Consider the following 23275-nt stretch of genomic DNA (forward strand, 5'->3'; position numbering starts at 1 on the left):
CAAGAGAAGCCGCTACAATGAGAAGCCCACGCACCGCAACAAAGAGTAGCCCTTGCATGCCGCAGCTGGAGAAAGCCCGCACACAGCAACAAAGACCCAACGTAGCAAAAACAAAATTAATTAAATAAGTTAAAAAAGAAATTTATAGTATGTGTCATTTGCTGCCATAGATATATTCTTCAAGTGCACACAAATCAAAAATTTTTGAATGGTATTTTAAAAGTGCACAGGAAGTTTGGTATTTATTAACCTAGCCATGCAGAGAATCTTTTATATAAAAAGAATGATTTGGGACTTCCCTGGCGGTCCAGAGGTTAAGACTCCACATTTCTGTGCTTCCACTGCAGGGGGTGTGGGTTCCATCCTGGTTGGGGAACTATGATCCCGCAAGCCATGCAGTGCAGCATGCATAAATGAATGAATGAATGAATGAAGAGAACTTTTTTTCTATGTAATGTATGTAACTGACATACAGTTTGTATTTTCTTAAACTAGGATGCACCTCAACTGATAGCAGAAAATATCTGTTCCATAAATATTATATACTTAGTATATATGGCAAAAGACAATTGATATACTGCTTGGACATTTTATAAAGGTCAAATTTTAGTTTTAAAGGTCCAAAAATTTTTATTTAAGAAGTTCTCAAGATCTCAAGATGTACATACTAATCCCTCACCACAGGTTTTCTGGAAGATAATATCTTTTATGCTTTAAGAAAAGACTTAACTTCAAAATCCAATGAAGTAAAGTTACCTTTTCAATGCATCTTCGAAGAGTGTTAATATTCCTCACCCACCAACCTATTCCCATAGCTCTTAACTCAGACCACTGAGGGTCCCCTCTCTGAATTGCCGGAATCATATTAATCAGCTCTTCCTCAGCCTCAGAATGAAAAGCCCAGGCAAAATGGCAAGTAGACACACCTAAATTAGAAATACAAAATAATAAGTTCCAGAACTATACCAAAACAAAAACAAAACCAATTTTTTACATAATCATGTATTTATTCATTCTGGAAAGAATTTTCAAGCTGAAAAAAAGTATCAAAAGATTTCATCATTCAGGATTTTATAGTATAAGCTTCTACATACGAGATCACCGACAGGATACACAAAACCAAAATCTTTCTGAAACGTATTCGCTGCAAGAATAGAGACACTAAAACTTAATTGCTGGAAAGAAAGATATTTGAATATCAAGCCGTTCATATGTACGTACACACACCAAACTGATCAAGAGTAAAAGCTCTGGTCAAGTCAAAATAGGTTGGTCCATGTACGTGGATGTTGTTTCACAGTGCCACTTGCTTGCAGACCATATCCTTCAGTACTGGATATGGAAAACTGCCCCATTCATCCCTCAGGCCAAGGAGCTACATATCACTTCAAAGCAAGCTTTAAACTTGATGAGAGTTCTGGGGAAGAACAGTCAGGAGGCACATTCCTCTGTCTTTGGTGCCTCAGTTAAAAAGAGTTTAAAGCTGCCTAATTACTGATGGCAAACACTTTTATGCCCTGGTAAAAGACTGACAGGGATCTAGGCTGTATTTAGAGGCAACAAATACGGTTTAGTGACACCCTCAGTGAGTCTGTCAACAGTTGAACAACTGATAACACTTTACTCCACTTAGAGCAGGTAAAGAAGAAACATGAGAGAAGTGAACCAAGGAGTGATGTTAGATAGTGGGAATGCCACTGGGAAGAACCCCAAGGATCCCAGGAAAGAAGCCAGGCTAGTCGAATCAGCCATCTATTAGAATCCCTTTGGAAACAAAGAAATGTCGGAGGTCAATGACGGTCTGATAGCCACATTACAAAGGACTCCCAATGCTGTAAGGCTATCAATATTACCACATATAATTTTTTTCATTAACAACTACTATATAGATTTTCCATATAGTTTAAAGCTTTTCTAACAATTACTGCTTCCCAACAGTTCCTTCGGAAATTATTAAAAAAACTATTAGGACCATTTTAAATAATAATCTTAAGCCTTTTAAATTCCTCATTGCTAACATTTATATACTGTGTTTGAAATCATATCACAAAATCAATGCAACAAGCCTTAACTGTCACTATAAATTTAGGAGGAAAATGGACAAAACTTAAAAACATCAACTTGTATTTTTTCAGAACCTAAAAAGCAAATTAATTCTCTATTTAAATCTGTCTGATTCAAGAAATAATCACTGAATGAAATAACTATAAAAAAACTAACACTTTGCTTTAGGAATTGCTATTATAAGGCAATGCAAAATGCACACTTTTGCTGATATAAAAATTTTAATATAAAGTAACAATATAAAGTATATTCTATACCCTTAAATGAAATTTGGTTGATGACATTTTTGGTATGACTAAAAGGAAACAAAAATATACACAGACATGTCAGAGGAACTTGGTTCAGAAAGAAGATGAAGAGATCAGTAACTCTATTTGGAAATCTAACTACTAGAAGTGAAAAAAGGTATTAGGAAGAAAAAACAAGGGGCACCAGCAGGCACTTATTTTTATTTGCCTACCAATGGCAGGCTATTCTTTGCAATATATCTCTGTTCTTCTTAGCTTGTCTACTAGCTACTTAAGTTTTTCCCCGGACCATCACCTACAATAGCAGTCACTTTTCTCATCTCCAATGTTTTAACTGTATCAAAGGGAAAATGGAATTTGACAAAGCTTTAGAAATTTGAGGTGTTTTAGGTCTCCCTAGGCAATATACACAATTGTCATTAAGTGATTCAGTACCATATGACCATCATTTAAAACTAAAATTTTAAATTTTAAAACTAAAATTTGAGATGCCACTTTTTAAACCTATTCCAAATGCCATAGATTGTTTTAAATGATAATATCAAGTGTTGCAATGAGTTGAGTTTTGGCATCGTCAAATACTGGTTCTGGGACTGTAAATGAGCCTTGTCTTTCTGAAAGTCACAATATTTATCAAGAGTTAAGAATTTTCAGGGGAGAGGGGGAAGATGGCCGAAGAGTAAGATGTGGAGATCACACGTGGAACAACTCCTACAGAACACCCACTGAACGCTGGCAGAAGACCTCAGACCTCCCAAAAGGCAAGAAACTCTCCACGTACCTGGGTAGGGCAAAAGAAAAAAGAATAAACAGAGACAAAAGAATAGTGACAGGACCTGCACCAGGGGGAGGGAGCTGTGAAGGAGGAAAGGTTTCCACACACTAGGAAGCCCCTTCCTGGGCGGAGACTGCGGGTGGCGGAGGGGGGAAGCTTCGGAGCCACGGAGGAGACCAGAGCAACAGGGGTGCGGAGGGCAAAGCGGAGAGATTCCCGCACAGAGGATCGGTGCCAACCAGCACTCACCAGCCCCAGAGGCTTGTCTGCTTACCCGCCGGGACGGGCGGGGGCTGGGAGCTAAGGCTCGGGCTTTGGTCAGAGCACAGGGAGAGGACTGGGGGCGTGAACACAGCCTGAAGGGGTTAGTGCACCACAGCTAGCCGGGAGGGAGTCCGGGGAAAAGTCTGGACCTGACGAAGAGGCAAGAGACTTTTTCTTCCCTGTTTGTTTCCTGGTGCGCGAGGAGAGGGGGTTAAGAGCACTGCGTAAAGGAGACGGGCGCGAGACGCGGTTATCAGCATGGACCCCAGAGACGGGCCTGAGAAGCTAAGGCCGCTGCAGCCGCCACCAAGAAGCCTGTGTGCGAGCACAGGTCACTATCCACACCTCCCCTCCCAGAGCCTGTGCAGCCCGCCACTGCCAGGGTCCCGTGATCCGGGGACAACTTCCCCGGGAGAACGGATGGCACGCCTCAGGCTGGTGCAACGTCATGCTGGCCTCTGCAGCCGCAGGCTCACCCTGCACTCCGTGCCCCTGCCTCAGTGAGCCAGAGCCCCCGAATCAGCTGCTCCTTTAACCCTGTCCTGTCTGAGCGAAGAACAGACACCCTCCGGTGACCTACACGCAGAGGCAGGGCCAAATCCAAAGCTTAACCTCGGAGCTGTGCGAACAAAGAGGAGAAAGGGAAATTTCTCCCAGCAGCCTCAGGAACAGCAGATTTTATCTCCACAGTCAACTCGATGTACCCTGCATCTGTGGAATACCTGAATAGACAACGAATCATCCCAAATTGAGGAGGTGGACTTTGAGAGCAAGATATATTATTTTTTCCCCTTTTCCTCTTTTTGTGAGTGTGTATGTGTATGCTTCTGTGTGAGACTGTCTGTATAGCTTTGCTTTCACCATTTGTCCTAGAGTTCTGTCCATCCATTTTTGTTTGTTCTTTTGTTTTTTTACTTAAAAAATTTTTTTCCTTAATAATTATCTTTTATTTTAATAACTTTTATTTTATCTTTATTTTTTCTTCCTTCCTCCCTTCCTTTCTCTTCCTCCCTGCCTCCCTCCCTCCCCCTCCCTCCCTCTCCCTCCCTCCCCCTCCCTCCCTCTCTCTCTCTCTCTCTCTCTCTCTCTCTCTTTCTTTCTTTCTACCTTTTCTCCATTTTATTCTGAGCCGTGTGGATGAAAGGCTCTTGGTGCTGCAGCCAGGAGTCACTGGTGTGCCTCTGATGTGGGAGAGCCAACTTCAGGACACTGGTCCACAAGAGACCTCCCAGCTCCACATAATACAAAAAGGTGCAAAAACGACCAGCAAGCTACAGTGCTGGACATCCTATGCCAAACAACTAGCAAGACAGGAACACAGCCCCATCCATTAGCAGAGTGGCTGCCTAAAATCATAATAAGACCACAGACACCCCCAAACACACCACCAGACGTGGACCTGCCCACCAGAAAGACAAGATCCAGCCTCATCCACCAGAACACAGGCACTAGTCCCCTCCACCAGGAAACCTAAACAACCCACTGAACCAACCTTAGCCACTGGGGACAGACACCAAAAACAACGGGAACTACAAACCTGCAGCCTGCGAAAAGGAGACCCCAAACACAGTAAGATAAGCAAAACGAAAAGACAGAAAAACACACAGCAGATGAAGGAGCAAGGTAAAAATCCACCAAAAGGAGACCCCAAACACAGTAAGATAAGCAAAACGAAAAGAGAGACCCCAAACACAGTAAGATAAGCAAAACGAAAAGACAGAAAAACACACAGCAGATGAAGGAGCAAGGTAAAAATCCACCATACCTAACAAATGAAGAGGAAATAGGCAGTCTACCTGAAAAAGAATTCAGGATAATGAGAGTAAAGATGATCCAAAATATTGGAAATAGAATAGAGAAAACGCAAGAAACATTTAACAAGGACCAAGAAGAAACAAGTAACAATGAACAACACAATAAATGAAATTAAAAATACTCTAGAAGGGATCAATAGCAGAATAACTGAGGCACAAGAACGGATAAGTGACCTGGAAGATAAAATAGTGGAAATAACTACTGCAGAGCACAATAAAGAAAAAAGAATGAAAAGAACTGAGGACAGTCTCAGAGACCTCTGGGACAACATTAACCGCACCAACATTCGAATTATAGGGGTCCCAGAAGAAGAAGAGAAAAAGAAAGGCACTGAGAAAATATTTGAAGAGATTATAGTTGAAAACTTCCCTAATATGGGAAAGGAAATAGTTAATCAAGTCCAGGAAGCACAGAGAGTCCCATACAGGATAAATCCAAGGAGAAACATGCCAAGACACATATTAATCAAACTATCAAAAATTAAATACAAAGAAAACATATTAAAAGCAGCAAGGGAAAAACAACAAATAACACACAAGGGAATCCCCATAAGGTTAACTGCTGATCTTTCAGCAGAAACTCTGCAAGCCACAAGGGAGTGGCACGACATATGTAAAGTGATGAAGGAGAAAAACCTACAACCAAGATTACTATACCCAGCAAGGATCTCATTCAGATTTGATGGAGAAATTAAAATCTTCACAGACAAGGAAAAGCTGAGAGAGTTCAGCACCACCAAACCAGCTTTACAACAAATGCTAAAGGAACTTCTCTAGGCAAGCAACACAAGAGAAGGAAAACACCTACAATAACAAACCCAAAACAATGAAGAAAATGGGAATAGGAACATATATATCGATAATTACCTTAAATGTAAATGGATTAAATGCTCCCACCAAAAGACACAGACTGGCTGAATGGATACAAAAACAGGACCCATATATATGCTGTCTACAAGAGACCCACTTCAGATCTAGGGACACATACAGACTGAAAGTGAGGGGATGGAAAAAGATATTCCATGCAAATGGAAATCAAAAGAAAGCTGGAGTAGCAATTCTCATATCAGACAAAATAGACTTTAAAATAAAGACTATTAACAAGAGAGAAAGAAGGACACTACATAATGATCAAGGGATCAATCCAAGAAGAAGATATAACAATTGTAAATATTTATGCACCCAACATAGGAGCACCTCAATACATAAGGCAAATACTAACAGCCACAAAAGGGGAAATCAATAGTAACACATTCATAGTAGGGGACTTTAACAGCCCACTTTCATCAATGGACAGATCATCCAAAATGAAAATAAATAAGGAAACACAGGCTTTAAATGATACGTTAAACAAGATGGACTTAATTGATATTTATAGGACATTCCATCCAAAAACAACAGAATACACATTTTTCTCAAGTGCTCATGGAACATTCTCCATGATAGATTATATCTTCAGTCACAAATCAAGCCTTGGTAAATTTAAGAAAACTGAAATTGTATCAAGTATCTTTTCCAACCACAACGCTATGAGACTAGATATCATTATAGGAAAAGATCTGTAAAAAATACAAATACATGGAGGCTAAACAATACACTACTCAATAACGAAGTGATCACTGAAGAAATCAAGGAGGAAATCAAAAAATACCTAGAAACAAACGAAAATGGAGACACGACGACCCAAAATCAATGGGATGCAGCAAAAGCAGTTCTAAGAGGGAAGTTTATAGCAATACAATCCAACCTTAAGAAACAGGAAACACCTCGAATAAACAACCTAACCTTGCACCTAAGGCAATTAGAGAAAGAAGAACAAAAAAACCCCAAAGTTAGCAGAAGGAAAGAAATCATAAAGATCAGATCAGATATAAAAGAAAAAGAAATGAAGGAAATGACAGCCAAGATCAATAAAACTACAACATGGTTCTTTGAGAAGATAAACGAAATTGATAAACCATTAGCCAGATTCATCAAGAAAAAAAGGGAGAAGACTCAAATCAATAGAATTACCAATGAAGGAGAAGTAACAACTGACACTGCAGAAATACAAAAGATGATGAGAGATTACTACAAGCAACTCTATGCCAATAAAATGGACAACCTGGAAGAAATGAACAAATTTTTAGAAATGCACAAGCTGCCAAGACTGAATCAGGAAGAAATAGAAAATATGAACAGACCAGTCACAAGCACTGAAATTAAAACTGTGATTAAAAATCTTCCAACAAACAAAAGCCCAGGACCAAATAGCTTCACAGGGGAATTCTATCAAACATTTAGAGAAGAGCTAACACCTATCCTTCTCAAACTCTTCCAAAATACAGCAGAAGGAGGAACACTCAAAACAGTCTACGAGGCCAACATCACCCTGATACCAAAACCAAACAAAGATGTCACAAAGAAAGAAAACTACAGGCCAATATCACTGATGAACATAGATGCAAATATCCTCAACAAAATACTAGCAAACAGAATCCAACAGCACATTAAAAGGATCATACACCATGATCAAGTGGGGTTTATTCAAGGTATGCAAGGATTCTTCAATATATGCAAATCAATCAACATGATACACCGTATTAACAAATTGAAGGAGAAAAACCATATGATCATCTCAATAGATGCAGAGAAAGCTTTCGACAAAATTCCACACCCATTTATGATAAAAACCCTGCAGAACGTAGGCATAGAGGGAATTTTCCTCAACATAATAAAGGCCATATATGACAAACCCACAGCCAACATTGTCCTCAATGGTGAAAAACTGAAACCATTTCCGCTAAGATCAGGAACAAGACAAGGTTGCCCACTCTAACCACTCTTATTCAACATAGTTTTGGAAGTTTTAGCCACAGCAATCACAGAAGAAAAGGAAATAAAAGGAATCCAAATCAGAAAAGAAGAAGTAAAGCTGTCACTGTTTGCAGCTGACATGATACTATACATAGAGAATCCTAAAGATGCTACCAGAAAACTACTAGAGCTAATCAATGAATCTGGTAAAGTAGCAGGATACAAATTTAATCCACAGAAATCTCTGGCATTCCTATACACTTATGATGAAAAATCTGAAAGTGAAATTAAGAAAACACTCCCATTTACCACTGCAACAAACAGAATAAAATATCTAGGAATAAACCCACCTAAGGAGACAAAAGACCTGTATGCAGAAAATTATAAGACACTGATGAAAGCAATTAAAGATGATACAAATAGATGGAGAGATATACCATGTTCTTGGATTGGAAGAATCAACATTATGAAAATGACTCTACTACCCAAAGCAATCTACAGATTCAATGCAATCCCTATCAAAGTACCACTGGCATTTTTCACAGAACTACAACAAAAAATTTCACAATTTGTATGGAAACACAAAAGACCCCGAATAGCCAAAGCAATCTTGAGAACGAAAAACGGAGCTGGAGGAATCAGGCATCCTGACTTCAGACTATACCACAAAGCTACAGTAATCAAGACAGTATGGTACTGGCACAAAAACAGAAAGATAGTTCAATGGAACAGGATACAAAGCCCAGAGATAAACCCACGCACATATGGTCACCTTATCTTTGATAAAGGAGGCAGGAATGTACAGTGGAGAAAGGACAGCCTCTTCAATAAGTGGTGCTTATTGGGAAAACTGCACAGGTACATGTAAAAGTATGAGATTAGAACACTCCCTAACACCATACACAAAAATAAGCTCAAAATGGATTAAAGACCTAAATGTAAGGCCAGACACCATCAAACTCTTAGAGGAAAACATAGGCAGAACACTCTATGACATAAATCACAGCAAGATCCTTTTTGACCCACCTCCTAGAGAAATGGAAATAAAAACAAAAATAAACAAATGGGATTGAATGAAACTTAAAAGCTTTTGCACAGGACTTCCCTGGTGGCACAGCAGTTGAGGGTCCGCCTGCCAATGCAGGGGACACGGGTTCATGCCCCGGTCTGGGAGGATCCCAAATGCCGTGCACAGGCTGGGCCCGTGAGCCATGGCTGCTAAGCCTGTGCGTCCAGAGCCTGTGCTCCGCAACGGAAGAGGCCACGGCAGTGAGAGGCCCGCGTACTGCAAAAAAAAAAAAGCTTTTGCACAGCAAAGGAAACCATGAACAAGACCAAAAGAAAACCCTCAGAATGGGAGAAAATATTTGCAAATGAAGCAACTGACAAAGGATTAATCTCCAAAATTTACAAGCAGCTCATGCAGCTCAATAACAAAAAAACAAACAACCCAATCCAAACATGGGCAGAAGACCTAAATAGACATTTCTCCAAAGGAGATATACAGATTGCCAACAAACACATGAAAGAATGCTCAACATCATTAATCATTAGAGAAATGCAAATCAAAACTACAATGAGATCTCATCTCACACCAGTCAGAATGGCCATCCTCAAAAAATCTAGAAACAATAAATGCTGGAGAGGGTGTGGAGAAAAGGGAACACTCTTGCACTGCTGGTGGGAATGTGAATTGGTACAGCCACTATGGAGAACAGTATGGAGGTTCCTTAAAAAACTACAAATAGGACTACCATATGACCCAGCAATCCCACTACTGGGCATATACCCTGAGAAAACCATAATTCAATAAGAGTCATGTACTGAATGAAAATGTTCATTGCAGCTCTATTTACAATAGCCAGGACATGGAAGAAACCAAAGTGTCCATCATCGGATGAATGGTTAAAGATGTGGCACATATATACAATGGAATATTACTCAGCCATAAAAAGAAACGAAATTGAGTTATTTGTAGTGAGGTGGATGGACCTAGAGTCTGTCAACAGAGTGAAGTAAGTCAGAAAGAGAAAGACAAATACCGTAGCTAACAGATATATATGGAATCTATGGGGGAAAAAATGTCATAAAGAACCTAGGGGTAAGATGGCAATAAAGACACAGACCTACTAGAGAATGGACTTGAAGATATGGGGAGGGGGAAGGGTAAGCTGTGACAAAGTGAGAGAGTGGCATGGACATATATACACTACCAAACATAAAATAGATAGCTAGTGGGAAGCAGCCGCATAGCATAGGAAGATCAGCTCAGTGCTTTGTGACCACCTAGAGGGGTGGGATAGGGAGGGTGGGAGGGAGGGAGACGCAAGAGGGAAGAGATATGGGAACATATGTATATGTATCTAATTCACTTTGTTATAAAGCAGAAAGTAACACACCATTGTAAAGCAACAATACTCCAATAAAGATGTTAAAAAAAAAAAGAAGAATTTTCAAGCCCTTTGATTCAGTAATTTCACTACTAGAAAACAAACATGAGGAAGTAATCAGATATATACATAAATATTTATATGCAAGGTTATAAGGTCACTCATTAACAGTGATAATTCAAATAGGAAAAAAAACAGCTAAATTTGTATTTTTAGAAAAAAATAAAAGACTATATAGATGAATTATAGTTTAAAAACACGACAGAATATGACATATGTTTGTAATCATATTTTCAAAGAACATTTACTGAGGGTAAAGGGTAAGTACTGTGGGTAAGAGTAACAAACTATAAAGCCTGGTATTCCAGGTCCTACAATACTAAAGCATATTTTATGGGGCTGTATCCAGGATGCTGGTTTCAAAAGGAACACAGCCCACTGCACTGGAATTCTCTATTAACAAATAGCCCTGTATCTTGGCAGGTCACTTTAAACTCTATAGTTTTGATTTTTTAATCTATTAAGTTAGGGGGCTGATATAAACCTATACATCGCAAATCAGGGTATGTGGCAGTGTGCTAGAAGTACACAAATCTACTGGATTACTGTACGGCAGATATTCATGAAACATCAGCTTTACTTGTAAGTAAATAACTTAGAACATAATGCTTATATTAAAATAAACACAAATAATAATGCATAGGACAAAATTTACATAATTTTTAAAGAAAAGGTATCAGGCGTCATAGAAATTCAGGGCCACTTTAGGTTACAACCTCAGGCATACCAGTTTACTTAAACTACTATGACTTTAGTGACTGAAGTCTGAGAAACTGAGACAGATGAGCAAAAGTCACAGAATACAGTTGAAAAATAACACAGAAAAAAGGTAAGTGGGTACCTTATTTTCCTGTGACAGGAAGATCTTAAGGCTGGTGATAGGTATGCATATGTTGATTTACTAATGCTCAGACACAAATATGAATATACTAACCACTTCAGTACGAAATAAAAGTTGCACGAAGGTTCAAACAATACCTTGATGAAGCAGCTGTACTCGGTATAAAGGAGGCAGCGATGTCAAAAGGCAAGTGTGCAAGCGCATAGCTAGTAAGTACCGCAAACCACACTCATCTAATGTGTCTCTTCCTGCAAAGAGGAAATATGTTTAAGGAAAAAGGAATGCAACAAATCACAAACCAGTAAAAAGTTAGAAAATAAACATTAAATTCAATAATTTACACAAAAAATATATATTTTTTGAGTGTATTCCTTTCTGAACACTTCAGTATCTTTATTTATACAGCTTTACAAAAAGCATATGTATATATTAAAACTGCCAAATGAAAAATAATTGGGAAAAATATAAGTACCTATTAGTACAGGTAATAATAGTACTTAGAGCTACTCATAATAAATGAAAAGGAAAGAAATCTTGAAATCCAATAAAAATAGATTAGCTATAGTAAGTTAGGTATAATTTTTTTAAATATTTCCTGTGCAAATTCAGATGAGATTTAAAAACAGGAATTACATAATAAAGTAAAATTATTTATTATATGATTAAATAGGTAATATTTTCTAGGTTGGTTAGCTCCAATGAAATACAGAAGATTCATTATTCAAAGATTTCAAATTTGACTCCCCAGGCTACTGTTACCAAGTTAAGGCTGAACTCTAACCTTGATTCCACAAATTTACTCTTAGTCAAAAGTTGAGCAGAGGTATCAAAGCATGGCAAGTTTACTCAAAATTATAGCCACTGTTGGATAAAAGAAACAGAAAAATACTAACAGTGCCTAGCCTGGTAACTGCCACTTAGGAAATACTCAAGAGTATTGAATCAAATATTTTCTTGAAGAAAATAAAACGTTTTAAATTGTCAAAGTTCCACCTCTACTTCCCATCAGCTATATTTGTTCATCCACTCACTCATGTATTCATTCACAAAGTAAGCATCCGCTACATTGGAGGCACAGTTAAGGTACTGGGGGTTTGGCAGGGATAAGGCAAAGTCCCCACTCTCAGGGTGCTTACATCTTAGGAGACAGAGACAAACAATGAAGAGGTAATGTGTCTAGTGGAAATTAATGCTATTGAGAGAAATAAAGCAGGACTGAGAGAAAGGGAGTGCTGGGGTAAGAGGGTTCTATTTGATATGAGGCCAGGGAAGAACATTCCAATAAGATGACATTTCAGCAGAAATCTGAGGAGGTAAGGGAATGAGGCACGCCTAAATCTGGAAGACAAGTATTCTATGCAGAGGAAACAATATGCGCAAAGACTCTGAGACAGGAATGGGCCTAGTGTGTTTGTGGGACAGCAAGGAAGACAATGCAGTAGAATGGAAGTGAGCACAGATCACAAAGAGCCTTGTAGATCACTGAAGCATTTGGCTTTTTGTTCTAAAGTGAGATGGGAAGCCACAGTGTTTGTTGAGCAGAGAAGAGATTTAATGTGATTTTGTTTTAAAATAATCACTAGTTCCTATGCGAAGAGCAGACTGGGGTAACAAGAACGAAACAGTTTAGTAGGAGACTTTGTCAATAATTAGGCAGGATGTGACGTGACTTGGACCAGAGTGGTAACAGGAGAGGTGATGAGAAATGACTGGAGTCTCCATACAGTAGAACTAATAGCATTCGCCAATGGACTGGATTAGGGCGGGAGAGAAAGCAAGAGTCAGGAATACCTCTAAATTGTCTTACTTGAACAAATGGAAGGATTCATTTACTTAGAAGCCATTCACTGAGATGGCAACTATTTAATCTCTGAGCTTCGGTTTGCTACCTGTGAAATGGAGACATTCATTCCTGCCTTATCTACCTAATGAAAACCCACTGTGACCAGGAGGAACGATTTTTATATTGCCTAACTAAGGATACAGTTCTGTATCCGAAAATTTAAACTATGTTTCATGGATTATGATGTATCTATTTTCTGAATGTCTCAAGTAAAAACTCTTAACATATATTAAGTTTGCAACAAAGGCTTAAGGCTGTTCTGGGGAGAATCTTGCTCAACTGCACACAACCTCATAATGATTCAAATTTTTTTTAATTAATATGGTTAGAAAATAACTCATAGGCAAAATCCTCTAGAGGTCACTAGTTATTTTAATCTACAGAAAACCTTGGAGATATATTATAAAGACATAAACCTATACGAAGAGATATATTCCAGGTAGCTTTGAGGAACAGTCTTTTTCCCTCACACTTGGAAATCTCGTGAAATAATTAAAAGAGTATAGGATTGGAGGCAACGATTTACCCACATCTGAACCCCAGTTCTGCCATTTACTACCTATGTGACCTTATGTGTCACTTAATCTCCCTAAGGATCAGAGTCTTCGTCTATAAAATTAAGTATAATAGTGGCTACCTACTAGAAGACTGTTGTAATAATTAAATACAATAAAGTACATGAAGCACCTGGCACATAGCAATTGTTCACTCCTCCACAATATTTACTGAATGAATGAATGATCAATCATTTTCGGTTTCCTTTGCTAATGTCATCATTTAGAATCAACACCATTACCTTCAACTATCTGCATAAAAAAGAATGAAATCTAGTTTCAGGAGGCAGCCAAAATTTTTCCAGTTACAGAATGAATTAAGCAAGACACATGTTACATTAAAATGTATGAAAACCCCTTTCTCAAGAGACTTTTTGGAGAAAATTAGGTAATTATAAAAATTATTTATACCTAGAAATGTGAAGATGAACAAGTTGAGCCCAGGGGGTCCTTACAACCTGGTGGTTCAATAGTAAAATTAACAAATGGGCCATTATTATCACTAAAATTAAAATAAACCATAGGAATCAATCTGTTCCAAAAAAACAAAAGACTATATGTCCAAAATGATATGAAGGTTTCAGGGTAAAAATTCATGTGAGGATGCACACAGATATCACAAATACGTAAAGTCCCATGCACAAGTCAGAGCCTACCCCAATCACCTTTCCTTTTACAACTAATCATTAAATAGTAACTATCAACTAGAGAGGTCATCTCCCTGCAAGGTTTAAAGAAAGACTGCAATTTAATATGTGAGTCATTATATAGATAAATACAAACAGTTCTATTAATGATAACTTTATAAATTTTTAGTTAGAGTATTTACCTGAATAACTCTTATCTCTGTTTTCATCAAGCTCAGTACTGGTGGTAGCCACTGTATCAGCCAAAGCTACAAGGAACATCTGCTCCAAACGGGTAAGGCCTGGTAGACTTGAGTGCATAAGATGACTTGAAAGTACCCTAGCATGTTCTTGGCCAAAGTAAGCTGGTCCGTATTGAGAAAGATTTATTACTTTTGATTTGTTTTCTCTTTTTTCTGGCTCTAAGTCAATATCATCTGTTGTTATATCCTGGATTTGGAACAGCTCTGAATATTGATCCTCTGGTTGACTTTCCATATGATCTTCATAGCTCTGTGGTATTTTTGTACTTTCTTCTGAAATTCTGTAGGTTGTATCTTGATCGGCAGCAAGCAATGCATATAACGGTAGTGGGGGAATAGAATCTATCTCAGTATAATCTCGAGTACCATCTTTCCCTATGGTGACTGTATCCTTTGCTGTACTGCCACTTACACTAATGGTTCGAGAAAGATGTCGCTTAGTTCCTTCTCCAGCATCAGCATCTCTAACTATTGCAACTTCTCCTGCAATGCATTTTACTAAATGAGAGAGAATAGCTTTAGCCCTGCGAACTTTCCCTAAATCCATCAATTCTAACAGCTGGGTTGGATGATACTGCGGGAGAGTAGGGGAAAGTACATGTGCAGCCTCAAATAAGCCACCATCTTGAGCTACAGTTGGTGAACAAAAAATATCATCAGCAATGGCTGCTCCCTCAACAATACTTTTTCTTGACAACATATTAGATTTAAAGGCAAAATGATCTTGTACTGCTGTCTCTTCTGCATCAGGACCATCAGCGTCAACGTCTCCAAATTTGACAGCATGCTTCCACTGTGCATATACATGCATTTCACAATCCATTCCTACCACCAATATCCCATCTCTTACCCAAGAGAGAGAAACAGGCAGTGAAGGTGTACCATCAACAGAAGACACTAAGTCTATAGATCTAAGAAGAACCCATCTTGACCTAACTCCTTGCTTGATACTTCCACCTAGTGGTAAAGTAATGACAGCTACTCCATCCTTACTATTGATTTGCTCAGTCACAATTCCTGAAAGCCGCCCATACATGAAGATATTAGCACCGACCCCTACTGTGAGAATGTGGGAGCCATCTTCTTTTGATACCCAGTCCAAATGTACTAAATGTTTGATATTCGGAATAAGATATCTATCCTTGCTCAAAAGTGCATCTGATTTGCTGTACACAAAGAGATTACTGTCGACACTGACCCTTGAATCAAGTACACTCCCAACTTTGACCAAATCATCAAGATGAATTGTTTGTTCTAAAACCCATTCTGACCCTCCTGTAGATTCACATTCAAATATGCAAACATGCATGGAAAATTCTTTAGAAACAAAACCATTGTGGTGGATAGGTTGTTTGTAAGCCACTGCAAGGCGACCCGTGTATGAACAGCTAACAGCAACTGGTCTTCCCACAATGCTCACTGTACTGCTGTTATCTTCTCCTTCATCATTCATCAAGGGCCATCTCCTCCAATGATAGGTTTCCTTCTCATCACTTTTACATTGTAGATTGGTTTCCATACTACATTTCCAGAAGCGTACTTTATTGTCAGAACAAGTTGTAACCACTAAATAAGGTGCCAGGCACACTGGATAAATTGAAGAGGAACTCAGGTGGCCTTAAAAAAGAAAAAGCAGATCGTCATAATAATAGAAACACAAAATAATATGCTAATAATCAAATTCTAGAATGTGATTAATCCAAATCCACTATGAGCTTCTTCAGAGTAACTCTGCAGTCCCCTGCTAAACCAAATATTTCATTAAAATAAAACTCAAAAGCAATGAAACAAGTCAATGCTTAATCAATAAACCTGTCACCTGCTGTAATTTATATGTCTTTACCACACATGCCTCACTGGACTTTCATTCTATATCTTTTATCACTTTCATCATAAATACTTAAGTAGTCATTAAAATTTGCCTTTCAAATTCCCCTAACTAGCCCTCAAATAATCCAGACACTAGATCTACCCCCACCACAAAATGTTTTCAGTCAGCTAAACAGACACTAGATCTCACCTTCTTAACCAGGTTTAATTCATGCTCTCCTAACACTGAACCAGAACCCTCATATTTATTCCTGACTGCCAAAGACTAACACTTCCCATCTATTGTCAACTATAACATGAGGGGAGGGACTTCCCTGGTGGTGCAGTGGTTGAAAGTCCGCCTGCCAATGCAGGGGACACAGGTTCGAGCCCTGGCCCTGGAAGATCCCACATGCTGTGGAGCAACTACGCCCGTGCGCCACAACTACTGAGCCCACATGCTGCAACTACTAAGGCCCGCACCTAGAGCCCGTGCTCCACAACAAGAGAAGCCACCGCAACGAGAAGCCCGCGTACCACAGCAAAGAGTAGCCCCCGCTTGCCACAACGAGAGAAAGCCCGCACGCAGCAACAAAGACCCAACGCAGCCAAAAATAAATAAATTAAATAAATTAATTTTAAAAAAAAACAACTATAAGATGAGGGGTAACAGTGATTAAGGTTGGGATCAGAAGGCCTGGATTCAAGTTCCATTCTATCAATGCCTTCCTAACAGTGGGAAAGGCACTTAAACGTCCGAGCCTGTTCTATCTAAATAATAGGGAGGGGCTTCCCTGGTGGTGCAGTGGTTGAGAATCTGCCTGCCAATGCAGGGGACACGGGTTCGAGCACTGGTCTGGGAAGATCCCACATGCCACGGAGCAACTAGGCCCGTGAGCCACAACTACTGAGCCTGTGCGTCTGGAGCCTGTGCTCTACAACAAGAGAGGCCGCGACAGTGAGAGGCCTGCGCACCGTGATGAAGAGTGGCCCCCGCTTGCCGCAAATAGAGAAAGCCCTCGCACAGAAATGAAGACCCGACACAGCCAAAAATAATAAATAAATAAATATTTAAATAAATAAATAATAGGGATCATGTTACTACTTCCCTTGGAGTTTTACTGTCCAACAAGACATTTGAAAGCATTTTACAGAGTCCCCGCAAAATGTAATTTATCATTATTAATTCCAATAAACTTATTTGAGTATATCCTAAACTTTCCAAATACTTTGAAAGATTCAAAAGCTGACCTAAATCTGCACCTGCCACAAAAGCCCAGAGTAAACTCTTAATGTGGTCTTTCCAACTCTGATTCCAAACCTGTGTTAGGGATGAGTAAGAGAACCTCATACTCAAAATCATTCACCAGTAATTGGAATAGTCTTGAACCTCCAATTCTGGTTCCCCAAAAACACTATTCGAGGAACTCCTCAATTCAAATTCCACAATGACAGAACATTTTAAAATACAGATGCCAGTCCTGCTCTTTAAACTATTTTACCAACCTTGCTAATGTCAGTATCGCTCTAGGCAAACCAAACTCTAATCCTGTATCCTATATTTTTCCCCCAAAGCATCTGCCAACTCTTAGTCAAACATACTTAATAACAGCAATACTGTGGATGAAAAGCCTTAATTAAAAAAAAAAAGCTTCAATAATTCACATACGACCATATTTTTCTTTGCAATTTCACTATCACAGTATTCCTATTTATAGGAAATCACAGCATAGGCAAGAAACCTTGCATTAAAACATTCACACTATTTTCTGTCAAGCTGATTACATTTATCACAGGAAATTATTTCTAAAATAGACATGTTTCTAAATAGAGGTATCGTTAGTAGAAAACAAATCTTTATTTCAGTGTCAACTCTGCACATATTTCAGAAGAGTTCACCCATTTTATGCACTGAAGATTGCTCCGAGCTACAACTGTCCGGTCTTAAAGTTACGTTACCTGCTGAAGGCGTTGCTCTTATTACTTCAACTCCTACCGGAAGATCAAGAGGTCGGCTATATACCCGTCTAGAACTCAGAATCAGTTTACTAGCAGTTTGAAGGTTGGCGATTGATGAAGAATGTGGTATGGGGCTCACACTAGGAGAGGTTTCTGGAGAAGAGTCTATGTTCTTCTGTCCAGGGACTGAAAGTAGACTCTCTGATGAAACACCTTCTGCAGCTTTAGCTTTGAAAATAAATTAAGAAATTAAGAAATATATTAGTATCATCACTATCTACATGAGCTAGATAGTATTTTGTGATGATTTAAGAAACATGATTTCTTAAAAGTGCTCTGGAGACAAGATCAATTTTCAAACTTTTGCTCAGTTACCTTGATAGAATTTTTTTTTTAAAACTATTTTACTCTTTCTTAGCATCAACAATTGCATCACAGGGATATTGTCAGTGAAGAATCACAACATGTAAGATCTAGGAAAAAAACAAGTTCTCTAGCCCAGTGTTCTCAACCTTTAAAACACATCAAAAGCTTGAGGAACTTTTAACATGAAGGTTCTCAGGCCTAACCACAGAAACACTGACTCAGTTGTTTTGGGGTAGATCCCATAAATCTGCATTAATAAGCAGCCCAGGTGTTTCTGAAACAGATGGGTCATAAATCAAACTTTGAGAAATAACAAGGTACAGCCTCACTTAATAGATGAAGAAATTTAAACTTGGAAAGCTTACTGATTTTCCTTAGGTCATAAAATTAGCTAGCGGTAAAGAAGACATTAAAATACCAGCCTACTAACTATCAAGTGCTGAAACAAGATAATAAACAAGAACATATAAAAGTTCCAAGAACATATAAAAGTTCCAAACAAATTTAAGATAGTATTAGTTGAATGGCTTTGTAAGCATATTGACCTTGATCTTTGTCCAAAAAGCTTCCAGCTTTCACATTCAGGTGGAGTGTAAATCTCTAAGCAGATTTAGTTATCTGTGCTTCTGCTACATGTAAGAGATACTTGCATCACATTTATTTATTTGTATGTCCATCTCCCTCCCCGCCATTAGACTATAAATTCATCAAGGGCAAGGATGAGGTCTTATTAGCTTTATACATCCCGAGTAGCACCAGAATACGGAGAGATAATAATCAATCCCCTTTTGCTTCTGGTGGATTTTAAATATGCCAATCTCTTTTATAATGGCAGACCACTAAATAAGAAATGTGAGAACATTTTTTGTAAAATAGAATAAGACGACAAACTTGAATCAGTAGTCAGAAGACAGAAATACTACTTCTACTCTAAAACTAACTAGATATGTTCCCTTAAGCAAGGTACTTCATCATCTCTAGCTATTTTCTCACCTGCAAAATAAGGCTGAACTGAGTCATTTCTCTTTCTGTAAACCAGGCAATTTTCTAATGCATATATCTCATGCAAAGAAAGAAAATAAGAGCAGGGGGAAAAAGCAAAAGAAAGGCTTTAAAGCCAGAAGACCTAATTTTGAAACTTAGTCTGTGACAAACTAGATGTGTCATTTGGTCAAGTTACTTAATATTATTCCATTAGTAAACTGAAGGTAACATCTATCTCACATATATAAAGTACCTATCTCAGTGCCTGGTACCTAGAAGGTACTCCAAATGTTCCTTCCCCACCTAAATGTAAGTCTAGTCTATCGCTTCACCCTTTGCCAGGATTTTCAACACACTGCTAAATTCACGTATCAGCTTTAATGGCAATGTACACCATGTTAAATCTGCTGCACATTTTAGAACCACAAGATAGATGCTTTATGTCAAAGCTAAAGATAGCATATGATTTGTTTGCTTCTACTGTAATCTTACTGTTTGTGACCTTTTACTGCTGTCACAAACAGAGTAAGCAAGGCAACTCTATACTAGCCCAGACCTGAGGGGGAGAGCAGTGGGATACTTCCTTCATAAGCAGGGGGACAGAAGGCATCACATGATTCCTATCCTACCACAAGGATCTGTTGCTACCTCTATTAATCTCTTCAGAACCATTCCTGGCTCTGTGCTCAACTCTAGAAAATACTATACTCTCTGGTGGGTTAAGAATTCTCTTCCCGGAGGGTATTATGCTAAATGAAATAAGTCAGACGGAGAAAGACAAATACTGCATGGTTTCACTCATATGTGGAATAGTTTTTTAAAGTAGTAAGTGAACAAACAAAACAAAACAAAGACTAACACATAGATACAGAGAACAGATTGGTGGTTACCAGAGGGGAAAGGGGTTGGGGAAGGGCAGAATGGGTAAAGGGAGTCAACTCTATGGTGACAGATGGAAACTATACTTTTGGTGGTGAGCACACTGTAATGTATACAGAAGTCAAATTAGAATGCTATACACATGAAACTTATATAATTTTATAAACCAATGTTACCTCAATTTAAAAAAATAAAAATAAAATTCTCTTCCTGACAAGCTTTTATCAATAGATCACTCTACTCTTGCATTCCTGTGGAACAACATGTAACGCCAAGAATTAACGCCAAAGGCTTTGAAAATTTTTTTGGATTCCTCCTACCACAAGATGATTAGGCTCAACTAGGCACAGGTAAAGGTTCTATTGAATCATTTGGCTTTTCCAGTCCCAGTTCATGGCCCAGTTAGAACTGCTATTTACACAGTTATGTGATAATGTGGATTAGGAAGAGAACAAAACACATATACATTATTATTTCTCTGTATTAAATGTTTAGTGTGTATAAAATCATTAAAATTATGTAACCATCAGAAATAATAAAATATTTTCAAAACTCAAATATTTTGGGTTAATCAGTTTAAAGTAGATTCAGTTTGATATGGCTAACTATGCAATTCTTCATTTAAACAAGTATCTCTCAAAAAGTAAGTTTGTTTTAAAAAGAAAGATTTATAATCAATTTCTGTACTTCATATTACAGATCTTCTAATTTGCTAAGACATCAATATGAATATGTATAGCAAAAGCACGGCTGAAATAATTTTTTTTAATCACTGCTGCATTTCCTAATACTCTACAAAACCAGTTCCCCTTTTGAACATCAGATGCTCAATCACATTTTCTAAATAGCAAATCTCCTTCTTTTAGTGATGCTAAAGCTAATGTGCATGGTATCAGATGGCAATGTGTATTAACCAACAAAAAAATACAGTATTAATTCTATGGGCAAAACTGATTTATAGGACATGGTATCTAGAACAGAGTCATAATAGGCATTTAATAAATATTAATTAAAAAATAATCAAACTTTTTTTTTTCAATATGTCTAATGTGCCCGTTGACTGGTTTGCTTTTAGATTAACCTGTTTCATTAATGATTTATGGCCTTGTAATTAAAAGTTTGGCCTATACATACTTCAGTTCAGCAACTCAATTTACAGTTCACTGGATCTTCATTTTAAAGAATTAACCAACCTAAAGCATATCCAATAAAATGAATTTATTTCATATCATATCTACATAAAACTGTAATATAATTACTTACCTAAACATGCCTGTACAGATTTAAGATGAAGGTGCCACATGTGGAGAACAGAGCAATTATTGCTGTCCTTTTCAATTACTACTAGAAAGAACTTTTCTGAAAATGGTGGTGGTCGATATCCTATTGTTAAAGGAAAAGAATATTTAAGTTAACGTGTTTCTATAGGGTTAAGAGAAAGACATTTTAAACAAAATCTCTTGATATGTATAGAAGTTGGGAGGAAAGGGAAGAATAGGTGTATAGAAGCAGTTTTATATAACTTTTGTGCTAAAAGTTAGGTGGCTATCAAAGACTAACACGGCTACATCAAAAGTACAAAAGCGAACATGAAGGGATACCTATTGGTCAAAGATGGGACAATTTGAGCATCAAAGAATAAAAATGAATACAATTTATTAAAACACATTGAGTTCATAAGAATACCAAAAGAGAGAGGGCACATAAGAAAAAAAGGAAAGGAAGGACAAGAGGACCAGAAGGAAGAACTGAAAGGAAGAGAGAAAAGAAGAGAAAGACACAGAGAGAGAATGCAAGAGCAAGAGAGGGAGAAAAAGAACAGGAGCAAGTCAGCCTCACTGGATGCCCCCTGAAGTAACTGGGGCACTAACTCCTTAACTGGAAAATTGGCAAGTAAATGGAAAGAATGAAGTAAACATGTATCCTGCTTTCTCTATATGTAAAATAGCATTTTTTTAAAAAATTAATAGTTATGGGTGGAGGGCCAATGATGGTGGTGCAGGAGAGACTTTTTAGAAATTTTATGCATTTTTCAAGAAAAGACATTATTTGTGAACATAATGTTCCCTACTGACAACTGCATTTTTCATATATGAAAATGAGATCTACAAAGGACAACAAAAACTTCCTTTAAAAATGAAAACCTATACATTATATGAAATTATGGGTGTGAAACTTTTGAAAATTGTGAACCAGTATAGAATTTAAAGACTCTTTCATTCGATAAAAAAGGAAGGAAGGAAGGGACGGAGGAGAAAAAAGAGAAGAAAACCCATAATGGCAACTCATTGGCAATGAGCATTGCTAAAACTCAAACTGTGGCCTCTAAATACCATGCTCCATTGGAAGGAACAGTCTGGAGGGATGACTCCATTCTTGCAAAGGCTATCTACAAGATAAGCCTGGCATATCTTGCTGTGCCTGAAAGAAAGGAAACTATCAAAAATAATGAGGTTGTGTCAAAAGAACTCAGGACCAACTTGAAAGGGTCTTCACTAGCCTACTACAGGACAATGTGAGAATTAGAATTATGACTGCAAACTGACTGAAATATGCTAAGTACATAAAAATTCATGAGTGATAGGAGTATATCTTTGTATGTGTATTATTCTTCAGCAGTTTTTCTAAAATGGGTTCATAATGATTCACAAAATAAAAAGAAAGACAACAACAACAATAAATTCATCCGTAACCACTAGCAGCAACCTGGGCACAAACTCCTTTGAAATCATCAATTAAA

At 38.0% G+C, this 23275-nt stretch overlaps 1 protein-coding gene across 8 annotated transcripts in view; it reads right to left on the reverse strand.

Moving 5' to 3' along the window:
- The window catches only part of DMXL2 (Dmx like 2), a gene marked incomplete at both ends in the record, with an annotated part of 159764 nt that overhangs the window by 46317 nt on the left and 90172 nt on the right, over nt 1-23275 (reverse strand). For 6 of the 8 annotated variants that reach the window (XM_082647536.1, XM_082647534.1, XM_082647537.1 and 3 more), the window contains 5 exons: nt 757-926; nt 11390-11500; nt 14479-16155; nt 18307-18534; nt 21799-21918. In XM_082647536.1, the coding sequence (XP_082503662.1) occupies nt 757-926; nt 11390-11500; nt 14479-16155; nt 18307-18534; nt 21799-21918 (2306 nt within the window). The remainder of the gene's footprint in view (nt 1-756; nt 927-11389; nt 11501-14478; nt 16156-18306; nt 18535-21798; nt 21919-23275) is intronic. The other 2 variants (XM_082647539.1, XM_082647540.1) reach the window with 2 other exon arrangements.

This window comes from Grampus griseus (assembly GCF_964374135.1).
Source record: "Grampus griseus genome assembly, chromosome: 2".
NCBI lineage: Eukaryota > Metazoa > Chordata > Mammalia > Artiodactyla > Delphinidae > Grampus > Grampus griseus.